Here is an 18,251-nt window from a genome sequence, read left to right on the forward strand (position 1 = left end):
TCTCTCAGTCCACAGTATAGAAAATAACTACCAACTTGTTGCAAATGTGAAGCTGATTAGATGAAGTTTCTCAATAATGAGTTGCCTCTACAGAAGAGTCCTGTAATAATGCACAATACACCATTTTCTAATAAGATGATTTAATCAAACTATATCCTAATCAATATACAGCTGCCTCAATACACTGATAGGGTCATTGATTCATGTCCCAGACGCCAGTGTGAAATGGGCTGTAAGTCACCATTCCTGATATGCCAACAGGAAAGAATTTGCTACATTTGCTACAACATTGTTATTGACAATAAACACAAGACCACAATGCCAGAATGATGCTACAGTCCTGGCATTTTAAGAAACTTTGCACCAGTTGTTTCAGAAACAAAAGAAGAAATTGCTGGAAAAGATCAGCAGATCTGGCAGCATCTGTGAAGAGAAACTGAGTTCTGAGAAGGGGTCATCAACCCAAAATGTTAACTCTGATTTCTCTGCACGAATGCTGCCAGACCTGCTGAGCTTTTCTAGCAATTTTTGTTTTGGTTTCAGATTTACAGCATCCGCAGTTCTTTTGGTTTTTATTTGGCCAGTTGTTTCAACTGACAATAACTCAGTTGTGATCAGATTGCTGTTTTACAAAAGAAAAGTAAAAGCTAATAAATTTGTATAGATTGCCCATCTCCCCACATATTTGCAAATCTTAGTTTCTTTACCTGAGGCGATAACTTATTTTGCAATTATTTCTTAACACTTACTTCACATTCACAATGCTTTAATTTCATTCATAGATGTTCATAATCAAAATGTGATAAGAGATTGTAATTGCTTACATTTGGATATTTTCGAGATTGTCAAGGTTGGATTTAACAGAGTAATACTTTTCCATATAAATTTGTAAAAATGGTTTTTGGCAACTTTTGCACAAATAAACTCAGCAACAGTGAGCACAAAATAAATTGAGAATATGGTGAGGTTTTTCCAAGCTTAACTCGGGTAAAGCAAGACATGACAAGATTGCTAGCTTCCTTGCAAAATCTACTTATTTCATATATATTTAATTTGCTGGTAGCTGATAAAAAATGTGTTGTTTCTAATTTTATTTCTAAACAAATGAGCAAATGAATATTACTTGACAGACATTGAGCCTGCCAGCTCCCTTCTAGGTATTTTTAATCAACTTGTTCAATATATTAATAGGGAAAGACAGGGGAGATGAACTTAAACTATCTCCATTGGTCGGAGACTCTTAAAACTATAGGCATAGTATAAAAATTAGGACCAGAGCATTCAAGAGAAAAGTTAGGAAGCACTTCTACTTACAAGGGGTAGTAGATGTTTGTAACTCTCTTCCACAAACACCAGTGGATGCTAGCCCAGTTGTTAACTTTAAGTCTGAGATAGCGATATTTTGTTTTGTAAAGCAAATGTATTAAGCAAGCGGGTATAGATCAGCCACAATCTCACTGAATGATAGAACAGGTTTGAACAGCTGAATGGTATATTCCTGTTCATAGTTATTACACATCTCTGAAGCAGGTCTAAAACTCTGGCCTTCTGGGTCAGAGGTAGGGATACTACCACAACAGCCCTACAAGCACTATTCTATAATGGGTCAAGTTGTAGCAGGAGTTCAGTGAAAAGGCTTAAGTCACTCATGCTATAATTTTGGCATTGTATGTGCTATAGGTTGCTAAATTTCAACTAATTCCTTGTAAATTAGGTATAATATATATTGCGTTTTATATATATATATATATATATAATGCGTGAAATAAAATATAGTGAACAATGAGTAATTCCCAGAGCTCCCTTTACCATAATACCAGAGACACGACAAACGATGTCCATTATCCACAGCTCTACTAACATAAACGTTAAATAAACTTAAGAACCTTAGCAGCATCTTGGTTTATTTTCCAACATACCATTTCTCTGAATCAAGCATCTTAATTATCAAATTATGCTCATGAACATTCGGGCTATGCATTTCTCAGATATGTGAACTGAGGGATAATCTGAAATTTTGTACGATGAAGGGAGTAGAATGTGTTTCAATTAAGTAGATTATGGAGGCTCAGAGGGTCCTATATTGTGTAACATGAGATGTAGGTTAGCTAAAGAGATATTTCCTTTCTGAGAGTACAAGTGATCTCTGGAACAGGTTGGCAAATCAGTTTTTTTTAAAAAATCAACCTCTTTATACAAGTTATTGCACCCTCAGGCACAGATGGGATTTGAACCCGGCCTCTTGACTTAGGAGATAGGGAGCTGAAAATGTGTTGCTGGAAAAGCGCAGCAGGTCAGGCAGCATCCCTTTACGAGATAGGGACACTACCACTGTGTCACAAAAACCCTCATTGCTGGTAGATCATGCAGTGGATGCTATTTCATGACAGCTGTTTCTGGTTGTGGTAGCCATTACTTCCTAAAATGGTAGGTACTTTAGGGAATTCAGTGCCCTCGTGAACTTCAGGGGGGCTTATGACCACAAATAGCTTAGAGAGGAACCTCCCATATTTTCCTCCATTTAGTTTATCATTTCTTTACCAGATTTTGTCTCTCTGAGACATTAGAAATTAAATGAATTTTCTTTTCATTGATCCAGGGATACTTGAGCTCAATCACAGTGAATCCATCCAGAAACTCACTGATCAAGAACAGCCAACCTAGCATAGAGCAAACAATTAAAACTGGGACATTATTGGTGTGTACAATTTACTGACAGATCATACAAGTGGATATTTATCACTGAGGCATCAGACAAATTCTTAACCAGCTGTCTAAAACATTAAAAAAATTGCAATGAGGAGTGAGAGCAATTATTCCTCTCCAAAATGAATGTGACAATTGAGTCAAATACATTTCTTTTTTATTGTGATAGTTGCTCACTTATAGAAAAGTCAATTACTGATAACTTATTAACTGGATCATTTAATACAAAAACTCTACAAATTAGAGGAATAATATTCTAAAACTGCTTTTACAAACAAAATAGAATTGAAGATAAAATTACCTGTCTATGCAAATTGTATTCATACTATCGATCCGCATATATAGCATCTCTGTAGCTTGTGCAAGCTAAAATTTACCAGTTAAGTAAAACACAAAACATGTTCACGTCAAAATTATGGTCACAAAGGAGATTGCTAACATGAGTGAAATCTCTTCTTTTGTTTGCGGTGGCTAAAATCTGTAATGCATTTAGTACGGTGGAGGCAGACTGAATTGTGACTTTCATAGGGGGTTGAATAATTAGATAATGTATAGAAAATATCTGCTGAGCTAAAAAGAAAAAAGTGGGGAGTGAGACTAATTAACTTACACTTGCAGATAGTTAGCATGGACAGCCAAATAGCCTTGAGTGAAAGAACCAAATCTATTATTATATTTTCTCTTCACAACTTGGCAAGCAATAGAGATTCAAATACTCATCGTTATCAATACCCAGTGAGTAAATAATTTCATGCTGTAATCAAATTTATGCACCTTCTAAAACAGAGAGTTCATCATGTCATTCAGCTTCATGGAAATATCTAACTTCTATTCTCCAATACTCCTGGTTGCATTATTAAAATTCAATTCTATGTTTTATAATCTAAACTGCAGATTATGATCCAGATTTGTAGAATAAACAATTTAAAGCATTTAATTAGAGATGAAATATTCCTAATCAGCATATATCAATGTTACACATTGAGGATAGGCTACGCCATTGCACAGACATTTTTTCCTGAGGACTTGATCCTCAAATTCAATTTTAATTTTGTTGTGTGTTGCATTAGTTTTGCTCAGTTATGGAAGTGTCAGGGACACAACAGTCTTCAACAATCCTAGGATAAGAAAATGAAATTGGGCATTGTCCTTAGGCACCCATGCCAAAGACTGAGGGAGTTTCTATACCAATACATTGGAATTTGTCCATGATGTCCTGATAGTTGAACAACTCAATGTGAACAGTCCAAGGTTCCAAGGGAAGATTACCTAGGGGACAGATGTTGACAGAAATACGTCCCAATAATGGGGTGTGGAAGCAGGCGCTAGAAGAGGATTAGTGGAAAGGGAAAGCATAAGAAAGTGGCCCTAATCTTTGAGATTTTGGATAAATTAATGCTGGATGCAAGAGCTGAAATGTGCATAGAAGTCATAACACTCTAACCTACGTGGACATTGCCAGGAGGTTTTAGCTTCTGACGAGTCGTTCCTTTGCAGCTTGTGCTGATATCACAGACTCCATGGAACTTATCTGAATGATTAGTCAAAAATACTAAGCAGGGAAAAAAAAACTCCTGGATTACTCAGGAACTGACCTTTTCCTCTCCCTCCCACCTGTTACTCATCCTGAACCTCTGATCACATTCAACATCATGTTCACACCCACCGCCACCCCAGCCCCATCAATCTATCCATCCATTTATTAATCATCCATTCATTAATGTTCAAACTGGATCTTTAAACTTACTACATACCATAAAAAGGGGCAGGGGCAGGGGCAGCCTTCTGTCTTTCCCCCTGACTCCACTGTACGCTGCTGGAGCTCTGAGAAACGCTGTGCTTTGCATTTCTGGTAAAGTCAGACCTGGAAGTCCAGCAAGAAATGCAGAACAGCAGAGATTCTGGGTACAGTTCTAATGGATGACAACCTAACAATTACAACACCTTGGGACTTGTGGGCCAATGTTTTAAATTCAGTTATTTTATAATTTAATATTTACTAATACTCACTGTTCTAAAAAAACGAATTGAAACTTCAAATCTATTTCACGATCCACAAAAACTGCCTGTACCACAGGGTGTTTCCTGTATTTTGTTTTTTTGCTTTTAACAGTGTCCCTTGATGTGAGCATTCCACAACTACCTCTCATGGGTATATGTTCAAATAGTGCACACATGTGGCAAAGACATCATAACTAATATATCACAGCAATATCCATCATGGACTACCTCCTGCAAGTCAATATCCAGGCAGTTCACAAGTGTAAACTTGCATTCCTCTTAAGTTTCTCATCAACCCACTTACTTGTGCAATCAATCTGGTTCCTGAAGCAAGATAATAGAATTGATTAGTCGCTTCTGGTGGGAAATCAATTATGAAAGGAGTCCATACAATTGATGAGCATCATCGTAAAGACAGAAAAGGCACTTGATACTGAAAGTACTCTATGCCATCCCAACATTTCCTCCTGAAGTGTTAGCATTGAGCCTATGGTTGCTGCAAACAACTAACGTTGCCAAAAGGATACCACCTGCGGTAAAGAGCCAGGCTGCAGCTTGCAGAGTTCAATTAACAGTGTTGTATACATGACTTCAATGTGAGGAGGTGACGGCAACTGGAAAAGTTCTCCGAAGACAACCTATAAAACAATTATCAGCATTATTGAAAATGAGCTATTAATTTATTTTACCTTTACTGAGCATAAATGCATTTATAGAAGAACAATTACCCTAAATTATCATCCCCCACTTTAGCAAAAATATGAACAACAAAATTGTCAAGTAACAGGTGTCAAATGCTAGGTTTCTTTTATAATATGAGACACTTTAATGCTTAAAGCTGTGCCACAATAGAAATAGGACCAACTTTTTCTAAGTACTTATCATTGAAATGATAAATGGAAACACAAAAAAGGGAATGTTTTCATATATCCCAACTACTGAAAGAAGGTCTCATTAGAGAATCAAAATGATGTATGACAATAGAAGACTATTTGGTTCAGCATGCCAGTGCCAACTCTGACAGAACTATCCTACCAATCCCACTCCCTAGCTTTTTACCTATTAACCTATAATATTTGTGATTCAAGTACTTATCCAATCCCCTTTTACAAGCTACTATTGATGCCTTTCCAACACCTTTTTAGTTACTGAAATCCAGATCATAATACTGAAGAAGTGTAAACAGAAAACATTTCCTGCTGTCATGTGATTCTTTAGCCATGCACTGGTCCCCTCTAGTTACTAACTCTTCTGACATAGGATACAATTGTTTATTTATTTGGCATTCAATATTTTGAATATCTCCATCAAATCAGCTCTTTAGCTTCTCTTGTCCCGAAAGGGAATGTTCCCCCAGCCTCACCACATAAATGAAGTCTTCCAGCTTTGGTATAATTTTAGGACATTTCTTTTGTGCCTTCTAAGGACACAATACCCTTCTTGGGGATGGAGCCCAAATTTAATAATAATCCTTCAGTTGAAGCATAACCAGTGTTTCACAAAGATTTAGCTAGCCTCCTCATTTTTGTTTTCTATTCCTTATTAATAAATCCAAGAATTATACATGTTTTTCAATAGCCTTCTCTATTTGACCTGTCACCTTTGTCACAAAGCTGGTCCCTTTTTTTTCTAAAAGCTGTTCCTTTTCTCAAGGATACTGTGCCCTTGGTATTTTTCAGAGGGGTCGTAAACATCTCCCAGTTCTGATTAGACTGGTTAGGTACAGAGAATAAAAAGGTATTGAGAGGCCTTTTTGTCTATACGTAAACAAATGAGACTTCAGGTCAAAGTGGCCATGTTTTAGAAGTGATCTGTATAATGAAAGGGTAGTGGCCAGTTATCTAGCTCAGTTCAGTCCAGAACTAGTTAAGAATTCAACAGTGAGCTGAGTGGAAACAAACACACTCTGTCTCTCTCTCTCTTTCCTTCTGATTTTAACCTTTAAGCATTTGTTACATGTTTTTACTGTTTTTAAGGAGGTTTGCTTATTGGGACTGTTGTGTACATTCGGAACAGCATAATTAAGTCTAGTTTGGATAGACTGAGTTCTGTAGGCATTCTTTATTCTGTTCTTTGTGTTTCATTGTGCAATTTTGTGAATACATTTTTGTCTGTTTTAAAACCTGGTAGTCAACCTCGCTAACTTACTCCGGGTAATTTTTACTGTACACTTATCAAAACAAATTGCAAAGTTATGATCTGGGCTGCCTACTTAAGAATATTTTGAGTGGTCTGGCCTAGTCCATACCACCTTGAAAGGTTTGTGTATACATTCCAGTGTAATCTGCTCCTGGTTTCTGTCTTCTCATGCTTCCTACCAAAATACATCACTTCACATTTCTGAATTAAATGTCACCTGTCCTAAGAATGCATATTTCACCAGTTTCCCCAAAGCCAATTACTACCCTCTTCTATATTTCCCATGTGCCATTTAAACCATTTTTGTCCTGTATAGTGAAGGCCAGATCATTAAGGTCAGCTCATCAAAATGATATTATAATCTCAACACCAACCACTTGGGAGTACCACTGAATATCAGTTCACCAATACTCTTTGCATTCTATCCCTTTATTAATGATGTACTTCCAGCTGCCACACTCCTTTTAAGGTCAAGGGAGATTCTTTCCCCAAAGACATGACATACATTCAGCTCGTCTGAGGTTTTCTTCAGCACCAGAACACCGGAAAGATTTATTTTCAAAAATTTGCTTAAATCAAGAACTCAGTCTTTCGTTCAGTAAAGTAAAAGCTTAGTATAAAATAGGCAGTGTTCGTTTATGTAAATCACAGTTCTATGGATTGGCTAATTTACTACAATAGAAATTCAAATTTCCAGCAAGATAAAATGTGGGCTACCAACATACAGTAAGAAGGAACCCACCTCAACTATATGGTAATTTAGAGGAATCTTGTTCTTTCCAGGATAACTAAGCAGCTGGGCAGCACTGTTGGAAAGAATAAAAATCAGCAAATATAATTTAGGCAAAACCATAGAGGTACTAACCACAAACATCAGACTGTATTACACTGAGAATTGCGAATATGAAGTTGCATTCTGTCATTCAGAAAACAAAGATTTTACATTTGTGCACAAACTAAATTTAGCAGTTCAAATTAATCTTACTTCGCTTAGTCCACAATTACTACACAAGGATCAGCCACTGAATTTGAGAATTGAATTTTGTGATAAACAAGCAGTACTGACAGCAGGAACTGATTGATAGTTCCTGCTTCTATTTAGTAGGAAAACCCACATATTGTTTTGGAATTTCTGCTTTCCTTCCACCTCTTCTCCATATTTAGCTACTCCAATTATAAAATCAGATGTTAACTGATGATTGCAAGTGTCAGTATCATTTGCAAATCCTCAGACACTGAAGCAGTTTGTTCATAAGCCACAACATCTGAACAACATTCAGGCTTGGAAGGTGCTGATAAAATGGTCAGTGCTATTCATGCCACTCAAGGGTCAGGCAATGACCAATTATAAGATGAGAGAATCTAACCAACTCCCCTGGATATTCCATGGCAACAATATTACAGAATTCTCAATCAAATATTCTGGAGGTTACCAGTGACCTGAAACTAGGTAGTCTATCTATACTAGCTCACCTCCTGACTCCCAAAAACCTACCTACAAGATAGAAGTCATTCCACATCCCATTCATTAACTTAAACTCTCATTTTCTCTTATCACTGGAGCAAAGTGGTAGCAGTGTGTAGCATCTACAAGATGCACTGCATCAATTCATCAATGAGAATTTGCATTCTTCCACTGACTCTGTCTCTCGCGGGAAAATAGAAACCCTTTTAAAGAATCACATTTTGTGCAAAGCCATTGCTGGGTTTTTAATGGGGTATTCACAGTAACTGCTCAGCGCCTCCTTGACCATGAAAAGTTTACTTGTGCATTATTTTAAAAATGTGTTAGGCATGTTGTAAACACACTGCTGCAACAGGTGGGATGAACCCAAACCTTCTGATCCACAGGTAGGGACACTGCCACCACACACAAAGCCCTTAGAAGCTTATGCTTGTTTGTGGAATATCAGATCTTTCTATATTAATACATTTTGTTGAAAAATATATACTTAATGAAAACTTTACTTCTGATTTAACTTTCACCTAAATCAACTGCAATACTTTATTTTCCTTTGTGAGCATTCAGAGAAACTGTGAACGACAGTTTTTACTTTCTAGTTTATTGTGTGTGAATATTTAATTGTAATCAAAGATTTATTTGCTTCCTGATCTGCTTACTGACATTAATGCTGCTCCATACCAAGGCAGCTGATTTCAACATTTATCAGGAAAGGAGAACTCATGCCACTGAGATCTCTAGATCTTTGTGGTCAGCTTTCTTCAGGGTCAGCAGCATCATTGCTGACCACGGCATCAGAGCAAATATTAACTAAACTTATTTGTTTAATATCAGATTATTTGTAATGATATACCTGCAACCATAGATATGAACATTGATTAGGTCACTTCTGGAATACTGCGTTCAACTCTGATCTCTCTGCTAAAGGAAAGATGTTGTTAAACTTGAAAGTGTGCAGAAAAGATTGACAAGTATGTTTCTGCAGTTAGAAGGTTTGAGCTATAGTGAGAGATTGATTCGGCTGGGGCTATTTTCACTGGAGCGTTGGAGTCTCAGGGTGACCTTTATAGAGGTTTATAAAATCATGAGTGGCATGGATTGGGTGAATAGCCAATGTCTTTTTCTCAGGGTAGGGGAGTCCAAACTAGAAGGCATAGGTTTAAAGTGAGAGGTGAAAGATATAAAAAGTACCTAAGGGGCAATGTTTTCATGCAGAGGGTGGTGCACGATGGAATAAACTGCCAGAGGAAATGGTGGAAGCTGGTACAATAATACATTTAAAAGGAACCTGGAGGGGTACATGAATAGGAGCAGCTTAGAGGGATAAGGGCCAAATGCTGGCAAATAGACTAGATTAATTTAAAATATCAGGTTGGCATAGACAAGTTGGACAAAAGGGTCTGCTTCTGTGCTGTATGACTCTACGACCCTACAAAAGCATCTGTACACCTAGAAGGACAAGGCCAGCAATACAGGGGAACACTACCACTTGCTAGTTCCTCTCCAAGCCACACATCATCCTGACTTCAAACTCCTTCATTCTAGCTGTGTCAACATCCTACAACTCTTAACAGCACCATTTACACTTACCCTAAATAGATTGTGATGGTCCTAGAAGATGGCCCAACATTGTCTTCCAAACAACAATTACAGTAAGTAACAAATGCTGGCATGGCCTGTCAGTTACACATTCCATGAAGAAGCTAAAAATATGACCTGCATTTTTAATTTTTTCAGAACATTTGTTGTACATAAATTAACACTTACATAACTTCTTTAGCAACCCCCACAAGAAAATGTTACTGCAGTGCTGAAGCAAATATTACTGAAATTACCATGTTTTCCTTTCCTTCCAATGAGATTTGATGATGCAATGCAGATTCTCCTCAATTACAAATCTCTCAACAGAGTGGCTACCAGGCATTACTGGGCCCTAAGGGAAAAGATAACAGTATAGGTTAAAAAAAAACTCTCGTGTTTAGTGCCTGTGTAACCAGAAGAAATAAAGAGATCCACTGATCAATAAATTGTTGCTCCTGAAACTAAAGCCAAGAGACAACTGAAATTGAAAAGAACTACAATCTCAAGACCTGAACAACGTTTACAAAAAGAAAATATTGTTCATCCTCAAAACAAATATCTTCCAATAATGAAAACAAACCAATACCAGAGATGATCATGAAGCGTTAAAATCTTAATTAGCATGACCAGCACAAAGGGGAAAGAAAAGAGGAGGATTAGGAAGAAAAAAGAGCAGTTCTGTATATATGAAGCCAGAGAGAGAACACAACACCAGCAGTGTTGCAATTTATCCCTGGGTGACAGTATAACTGGACACAGGCAATAAATTCAAGTACATTCATGAACATTGCATGTTCAAATCATCAATTTGCACAATCAGCAAATTTTGGTAGAAATGAGCAAGCAAATATGCAGCTGCATTAAATATCGCAGCCAATGATCCAAAACCTCAGGAAATTGGCTCTCTTGTGGCGCAATGGTAGTGTCACTACCCATAGAGCAGGAAGCACGGGTTCAAGTCCCACCTGTTCCAGAGATGTATAACAATGACATTGAACAGGTTAATTGGAAAAAAATAGCCCAAAACCCTGAGGAGGGGCTCCAGTGATACAATGGTGGTATCCATATCACTGGACCAAGGAGGCCTGGGTTCAAATCCTACCACTCCAAAAGTGTGTTATAACATCCCTGAACAGGTTTATTAGAAACTATCTACAACATGAGGATGGAACTGCAGCTGTGAGCCGGGGTGGTGGGCCTCATGTGGCTAAGGGCTATGTCACCACCTCTGAACCAGGAGAGCTGGGTTTGATTCCACCTGCCCAACACATATTATAACATCTGTCTGCAGACTCTTAAGCTCCTAAAAAAAAATGAATTCCTGAAGACGAATGACACCAAGATAGAAGAGGATGAAATAATGGTCTCCTTTGATGTAACAGCCCTATTCACACCCATCAACATCAACCTGGCCAAGGAAACACTAACTGCACTATTAGAAGAACCAAAGACACATACATCAAACACCACCAACTTCATCAGCAAGGAAAACATCGTCAAGCTAGTGGACTTATGCCTTACCACCCACTTCACCTTCAACAACAAAACCTACAAACAAACCAACGGAACATCCACGGGATCTCCGATATCAGGGTTCTTAGCAGAGGCTGTAATGCAGAGATTCGAACAAACAGCTCTGCCAAACATCCAACCTAAACTTTGGGTCCACTACATGGATGATAACTTCGCCATCACTAACAAAACAAATGAGAGGAAACCTTCAAGACCAATGGCATAAAATTCACAAAAAAGGAGAAAAAAAAACAACAAATTGCCATTCCTAGATGTCGTAGTAGAGCAAACAGCCAATGGGGAACCTCAAACCCGCGTCTACAGGAAAACAACACATACTGACCAAATACAAAGGAATCATCCCAATTCCCACAAATGAAGCTGCATTAAAACATTATTTCAATGAGCCACCACACACTGAAGCACAGAGGAACTTCGCAGAGCAGAGGAAAATCAGTTTACAGTGTATTTAAAAAGAAGGGGTACCCAATGAATACAGTCCACCGATTTCTCAGCAACAAACTCCAACAAGGAGACAAGACACGTCCAGAAACCTTAGCCATTCCCCACTACATCAAAGGCATCTCGGAAATGACTGTCAGGCTACTCAGATCTCTTGGCATTTTGGTAGACCACAAACCCACCAACACAATAAAACAGCAGCTAATGAACTTGAAAGATCCTAGACAGAAAACAAACAAAATTAAATTAATTTATAAAATATCTTGCAAGCACTGCAACAAAAAGTATATTGGACAAACAGGCAGAAAACTAGCCACCAAGATACAAGAACATCAACTAACCACAAAACAACATGACCCACTCTCACTCGTATCTTTACATATAGATGAGGAAGGACACCACTTGGACTAGGACAACACATCCAAGCCAAACAGAGACACTCAGGAGAATTCCTAGAAGCATGGCATTCCAATCGGAACTCTATCAACAAACACATTGACTTGGATCCCATTTACCATCCCCTGAGAAAAAGAACAAGAAATGACGTCACCACAGGAATTGACATCACCAACCCAAGGAAACCTAAACACATAAATAGAAAGAGGGCCATGCCACCAGGGCTTCATCTGGAGACTCACTGATGTTACCTAGTACAGTGATGAAACATCTGAAAACGAACCTTCCAGCTCAGCGAGCAAACCTACATCCAGAACCTCGACCTGAGCTACAAATCTTGCTCTTCAAAACTCTTTTTCATTGCTGTCCCATTTAAATCTCCTTAAAATGTTTTTTGCGTCAAGCATATAGTGAAGGGTTCTAAAACATCATTTTTGGTGCAATCTACTTGGCTGAAAATTCTGATTATTAAGTGACTTGAGATACTTTACTGTGAGGATTGCTACATGAATGCAAGTTTTGTTTAGATTAATGCTTAGTTATGTGTTTGAGTATATTAAACAAAAACCTTAAAACACAAAGGAGGCGTACAGCCTTCCAGGCTGAGATTAGAGGTATAAGAGGTTAGGGGCTTCAAGAGCAGGGGTGGGATTACCACAATCTTTGGAGTCGTCCATCCTGCATTTATGCTTACCTTCAGCCAGCAGTTACTAGCCACTGGTTGTCAGGATGACAGAAAAATTCGTGATGCACAATTCTCCCTTTCTGCATAATCCAATTCATATGCAAGTCGTGTTCATCATGTATCAGTTTATCAGACTTGATTCCTGGGATGGCAGCACTCATGTATGAAGAGTGACTGGTTCAGTCAGTATTATATTCACTGGAGTTTAAAAGAAGCTGGGGGGGTTAAATGGAATCCTATAAACGTTGAACAGGGCGAGGCAGGGTCAACACAAGAAGGATGTTCCTGATGACCAAGGAGTCCACAGCCAGAGGTCACAGTCTCAGGATACAGGGTAGGCCATTTTAGACCAATGTGAGGAGAAATTTCTTCATCCAAAGAATGAAACCTACAAAATTCTTTGCCACAGAAAACAGTTGAGGCTAAAACATTTAACGTTTTTAAGGAGTTAGATACAGCTCTTAGAGCTAAAGGAATCAAAAGGTATGGGGAGAAAGTAGTAATAGAATAGTCAGCTCTGCCATAATGCGACAGTTCCATTCTCATGCAATCCCATGTTATAAAAAAAAGTCTAATAGCAGCACCATTTAAACTAATAGGGCCAGAATCATGTTATAATCAAAATACGCTTTAAAACTTCTCACTGTAGAAACAGTGTCTCCTGTTCGTCAATCGTGTTACAGAGAATTCATGTTAATGAAACATGCATTATAGCAGAATGACTGAGTTAGATAATCAGTCTTGGTTTTCATGAATGGTAGAACAGGCTCAAAAAGCAGAATGACCATTTCTTGCTGTCCTTTTCTTTTTCTATCATTAATTTGCTGCAAGTCAACTGGCAATCGGTAAATGGTAGAACAGCTGTGAATGCACAGGGAGATGTACCAAGGAATCTGCACAACAGTGAGATAATTCAGAAATGAATGGAAGAGAAATATCACCACTACAGCATTTCCCTCAATGACAAAGCATCACTATCCAAGCATGATGCTAATTGAAACTGCAAGATGGTCCAATGCAACTCAGGTATACAAGATACATGGCTGAATCAAAGAATACACAAGTAAATTATTCAATTAATTATACAGGGACCACAAAGACTGGAAGAGATTCTACGATGCTCTGAAATTTGTACATAGGCCCCAGTTTACTGGTGAATTCACCAAGCCTCGGTATCGACAGCTCTATACTGTTCACACAAAAAGACTAAATTCTTGCAAGAAAAGCAGAGCCTTCAACCACATCTTTAATCGTCCTTCATCCATCAACGGAGCATTCAATAGCCTGCCACAGGTTGCCATGAATTGCTGTCTTGATAATACCCCCATGTTGTTCAAACTCCTCTCTAGCAGCAAAACCTTTGGATATGATGCTTTTCCTTAAGGCTGGAGATCATGCTGGTCTTGAAGCTCACTGAACTCTTCCATCTATGTGGAAATAAAGTACCATCTCAGGTGAATCATTGCCAAACTGGACAAATGGAAAAGAACTTTGTAATCTTGTGACAATCATAAAGGAATCTCACTCCTTTCCATTGCTGGCTAAATCTTCAGTAGAATATTTCTAAGACATCTTGACGAGGATTAGATTAGATTAGATTACTTACAGTGTGGAAACAGGCCCTTCGGCTCAACAAGTCCACACCAACCCGCAGAAGCGCAACCCACCCATACCCCTACATTTACCCCTTACCTAACACTATGGGCAATTTAGCATGGCCAATTCACCTGACCCGCACATCTTTGGACTGTGGGAGGAAACCGGAGCACCTGGAGGAAACCCACGCAGACACGGGGAGAACGTGCAAACTCCACACAGTCAGTCGGTTGCCTGAGTCGGGAATTGAATCTGGGTCTCTGGCGCTGTGAGGCAGCAGTGCTAACCACTGTGCCACCGTGCCGCCCACAGGATCTGCTGCCAGAGAATCAGAGTGGTTTCAGAAAAGATCACGTATACACCGAAGTGGTGCTTGCAGATAGTCAGCTCCAGGAGAAATGCTAAGAACAAAAATGCAACATGACACCATGTTTACTGACCGAACAAAGACCTTTGGAACAGACAGCCAAGATGGGCTATGGAAAGTAATGAAGAAATTTGCCTCCTTGAGAAATTCATCATGATTGTTCAACAGTCTAAGGACACATAATTGTATATGTCCTGGATGATGGTGAATCTCCAGAGCCAATCACAATCATTGATGGTGTTAAGCAGGGCTACCTGCTAACTCCAACCATATCAGGATACTTTTCTCCATTGTGCTCTTTGATGCCTTCCATGATCATGATACTAGGATCAAAGTCAGATATTGTATGGATTGGAAACTACTCACTCTGAGACAGATCCAGCAAAGACCAATGTTACCCTGGCCCTAGTTAAATTCCTGTTTGCCAATGACTAAGCACTAATTGGCAGTTCAAAGCTGAATACATAATGTAGTCTGGATTTGTTGTCTAATGCATTCAAAAATTTCGATGTTATGATCAGCAAGAAGAAACTCAAATTAAAGTCCCATTTCAAACCCAAGGTTTCATGTACCCAGAAACCGTCACAATTAGTCATAGAGTCATAGAGATGTACAGCATGGAAACAGATCCTTCGGTCCAACCTGTCCATGCCGACCAGATATTCAACCCAATCTAGTCCCACCTGCCAGCACCTGGCCCATATCCCTCCAAACCCTTCCTATTCATATACCCATCCAAATGCCTCTTAAATGTTGCAATTGTATCAGCTTCCACCACATCCTCTGGCAGCTCATTCCATACACATACCACTCTCTGCGTGAAAACGTTGCCCCTTAGGTCTCTTTTATATCTTTCCCCTCTCACCCTAAACCTATGCCCTCTAGTTCTGGACACCCCGACCCCAGGGAAAAGACTTTGTCTATTTATCCTATCCATGCCCCTCATAATTTTGTAAACCTCTATAAGGTCACCCCTCAGCCTCTGACGCTCCAGGGAAAACTGCCCCAGCCTGTTCAGCCTCTCCCTGTAGCTCAAACCCTCCAACCCTGGCAACATCCTTGTGAATCTTTTCTGAACCCTTTCAAGTTTCACAACATCTTTCCGAAAAGGAGGAGACCAGAATTGCACGCAATATTCCAACAGTGGCCTAACCAATCTTCTGTACAGCCGCAACGTGACCTCCCAGCTCCTGTACTCAATACTCTGACCAATAAAGGAAAGCATACCAAACGCCTTCTTCATATCCGATCTCCCTGCGACTCCACTTTCAAGGAGCTATGAACCTGCACTCCAAGGTCTCTTTGTTCAGCAACACTTCCTAGGACCTTACCTTTAAGTGTATAAGTCCTGCTAAGATTTGCTTTCCCAAAATGCAACACCTCGCATTTATCTGAATTAAATTCCATCTGCCACTTCTCAGCCCATTGGCACATCTGGTCCAGATCCTGTTGTAATCTAAGGTAACCCTCTTTGCTGTCCACTACACCTCCATTTTTGGTGTCATCTGCAAACTTACTAACTGTACCTCTTATGCTCACATCCAAATCATTTATGTAAATGACAAAAAGTAGAGGGCCAAGCACCGATCCTTGTGGCACTCCACTGGTCATCGGCCTCCAGTCTGAAAAACAACCCTTCACCACCACCCTCTGTCTTCTACCTTTGAGCCAGTTCTGTGTCCAGATGGCTAGTTCTCCCTGTATTCCATGAGATCTAACCTTGCTAATCAGTCTCCCATGGGGAACCTTGTCGAACGCCTTACTGAAGTCCATGTAGATCACATCTACTGCTCTGACCTCATCAATCTGCTTTGTTACTTCTTTAAAAAACTCAATCTCATGATTTCCCATGCACAAAGTCATGTTGACTATCCCTAATCAGTCCTTGCCTTTCCAAATAACGTACATCCTGTCCCTCAGGAGTCCCTCCAACAACTTGCCCACCACGGAGGTCAGGCTCACCAGTCTATAGTTCCCTGGCTTGTCTTTACCGCCCTTCTTAAACAGTGGCACCACGTTTGCCAACCTCCAGTCTTCCGGCACCTCACCTGTGACTATAGCACGTTCCTAAATGCTGTCTATACTGATACAAGCAATAATTGCCAAATCTAATATAGTCGTTGGCAGTTGTCAAACATCAGTGTAGGGTGAAAAGGGGTCAACCCTCCATGCCAAACACTGTAGATAAAGTAACAGTACTGTCCTGTACTTGTAAGACTTGAAATGCATACCACAGTCAGGCCATTATGCTCAACCACCCAAAGAAGAATGAGGAAGAGATTGTTAGATGTACTAGGCATACTTAAAAATTAGGTACTAACCTGGTGAAGATACGACACAGGAATTCTACATGCCAAACAGCAGAGGCAGCATGCATTAGATATAATTCAGCAATCTTACAACTAAACGATCAGATCAAAGGTCTACAGTTCTGCTACATCCAGTAACGAATGGTGGTGGATAATTAAACAACTAGCCAGAGGAGGTGGCTCCACAACTATCCCCATCTTTATTGAGAGAACAGGGTGACACAGAGTAAAAGAAAAGTTTGAAGTATTTATAACCATCTTCATCCAAAGACATTAAATGGAAGATCAGTCTTACACTGAGATTCCCACCTTCACAGATGTTAGCCTTCAGCCAGTTTGATTGATCATGTCACATAAAGTGAGACAGTTGAAGGCAATGGATACTGAAAAGATTACGGACCCTAATTCCATTCTAGCAAAAGTGTCGGATGAATGTCAGGGAATAACTAACGCACACAAGATCAAATATAGCCATTATTTGTTGACATTCAGCGGCATTACTATCACAAAATTCCCCATTTGCAAACATTCTGGGGATCAACAATGACCAGAAACTGAAATTGACCAGCTATATATATGGCTATAAGAACAGATCAGGTCCTGAGAATTCTTGACTCACCAAAGTCTGTCCACCATCTACAAGGCTCAAGTCTGGAGTGCATTTGGTTACTAGCCATGTGGTTCAACAAGCAAAGCTGTAGAACACACAAGAAGCTTGACACCACCACTTTCTCAAGTGTAATTAGGAATAGACACAATGTTGCACTGACCAACAATGCCCACATTCCATGACAAAGTATGTTTTAAAATATCTTACACTCAAGCTGACTTCAGAAGCTTGTGAAGATGAATCGGCAAAGGCAAGGTACAGAGCTGCTCACTGCAGCTGGATTGCCAATCATCAATCATGTTGAGATAGTCACAACTGAGTTGAGCTAGTCAAATAGCCAGAATGTCTGACACCGAGCTTGACTCAGGTGTGCTCTCATGGTAGGCAAAGAAAGCTCATTTTGAAGGATTAACTTCAAGCCCTAA

At 39.4% G+C, this 18,251-nt stretch overlaps 1 protein-coding gene across 2 annotated transcripts in view; it reads right to left on the minus strand.

The window, feature by feature from the left end:
* LOC132825527 (nuclear cap-binding protein subunit 1) overlaps positions 1 to 18,251 on the minus strand; it is a 74,409-nt gene that overhangs the window by 21,979 nt on the left and 34,179 nt on the right. For both annotated transcript variants that reach the window (XM_060840889.1, XM_060840898.1), the window contains 4 exons: positions 10,144 to 10,241; positions 7,589 to 7,652; positions 5,235 to 5,345; positions 3,008 to 3,072 (listed from right to left, as the gene is read on the minus strand). In XM_060840889.1, the coding sequence (XP_060696872.1) occupies positions 3,008 to 3,072; positions 5,235 to 5,345; positions 7,589 to 7,652; positions 10,144 to 10,241 (338 nt within the window). The remainder of the gene's footprint in view (positions 1 to 3,007; positions 3,073 to 5,234; positions 5,346 to 7,588; positions 7,653 to 10,143; positions 10,242 to 18,251) is intronic.

Source organism: Hemiscyllium ocellatum, chromosome 2, assembly GCF_020745735.1.
Source record: "Hemiscyllium ocellatum isolate sHemOce1 chromosome 2, sHemOce1.pat.X.cur, whole genome shotgun sequence".
Lineage (NCBI taxonomy): Eukaryota > Metazoa > Chordata > Chondrichthyes > Orectolobiformes > Hemiscylliidae > Hemiscyllium > Hemiscyllium ocellatum.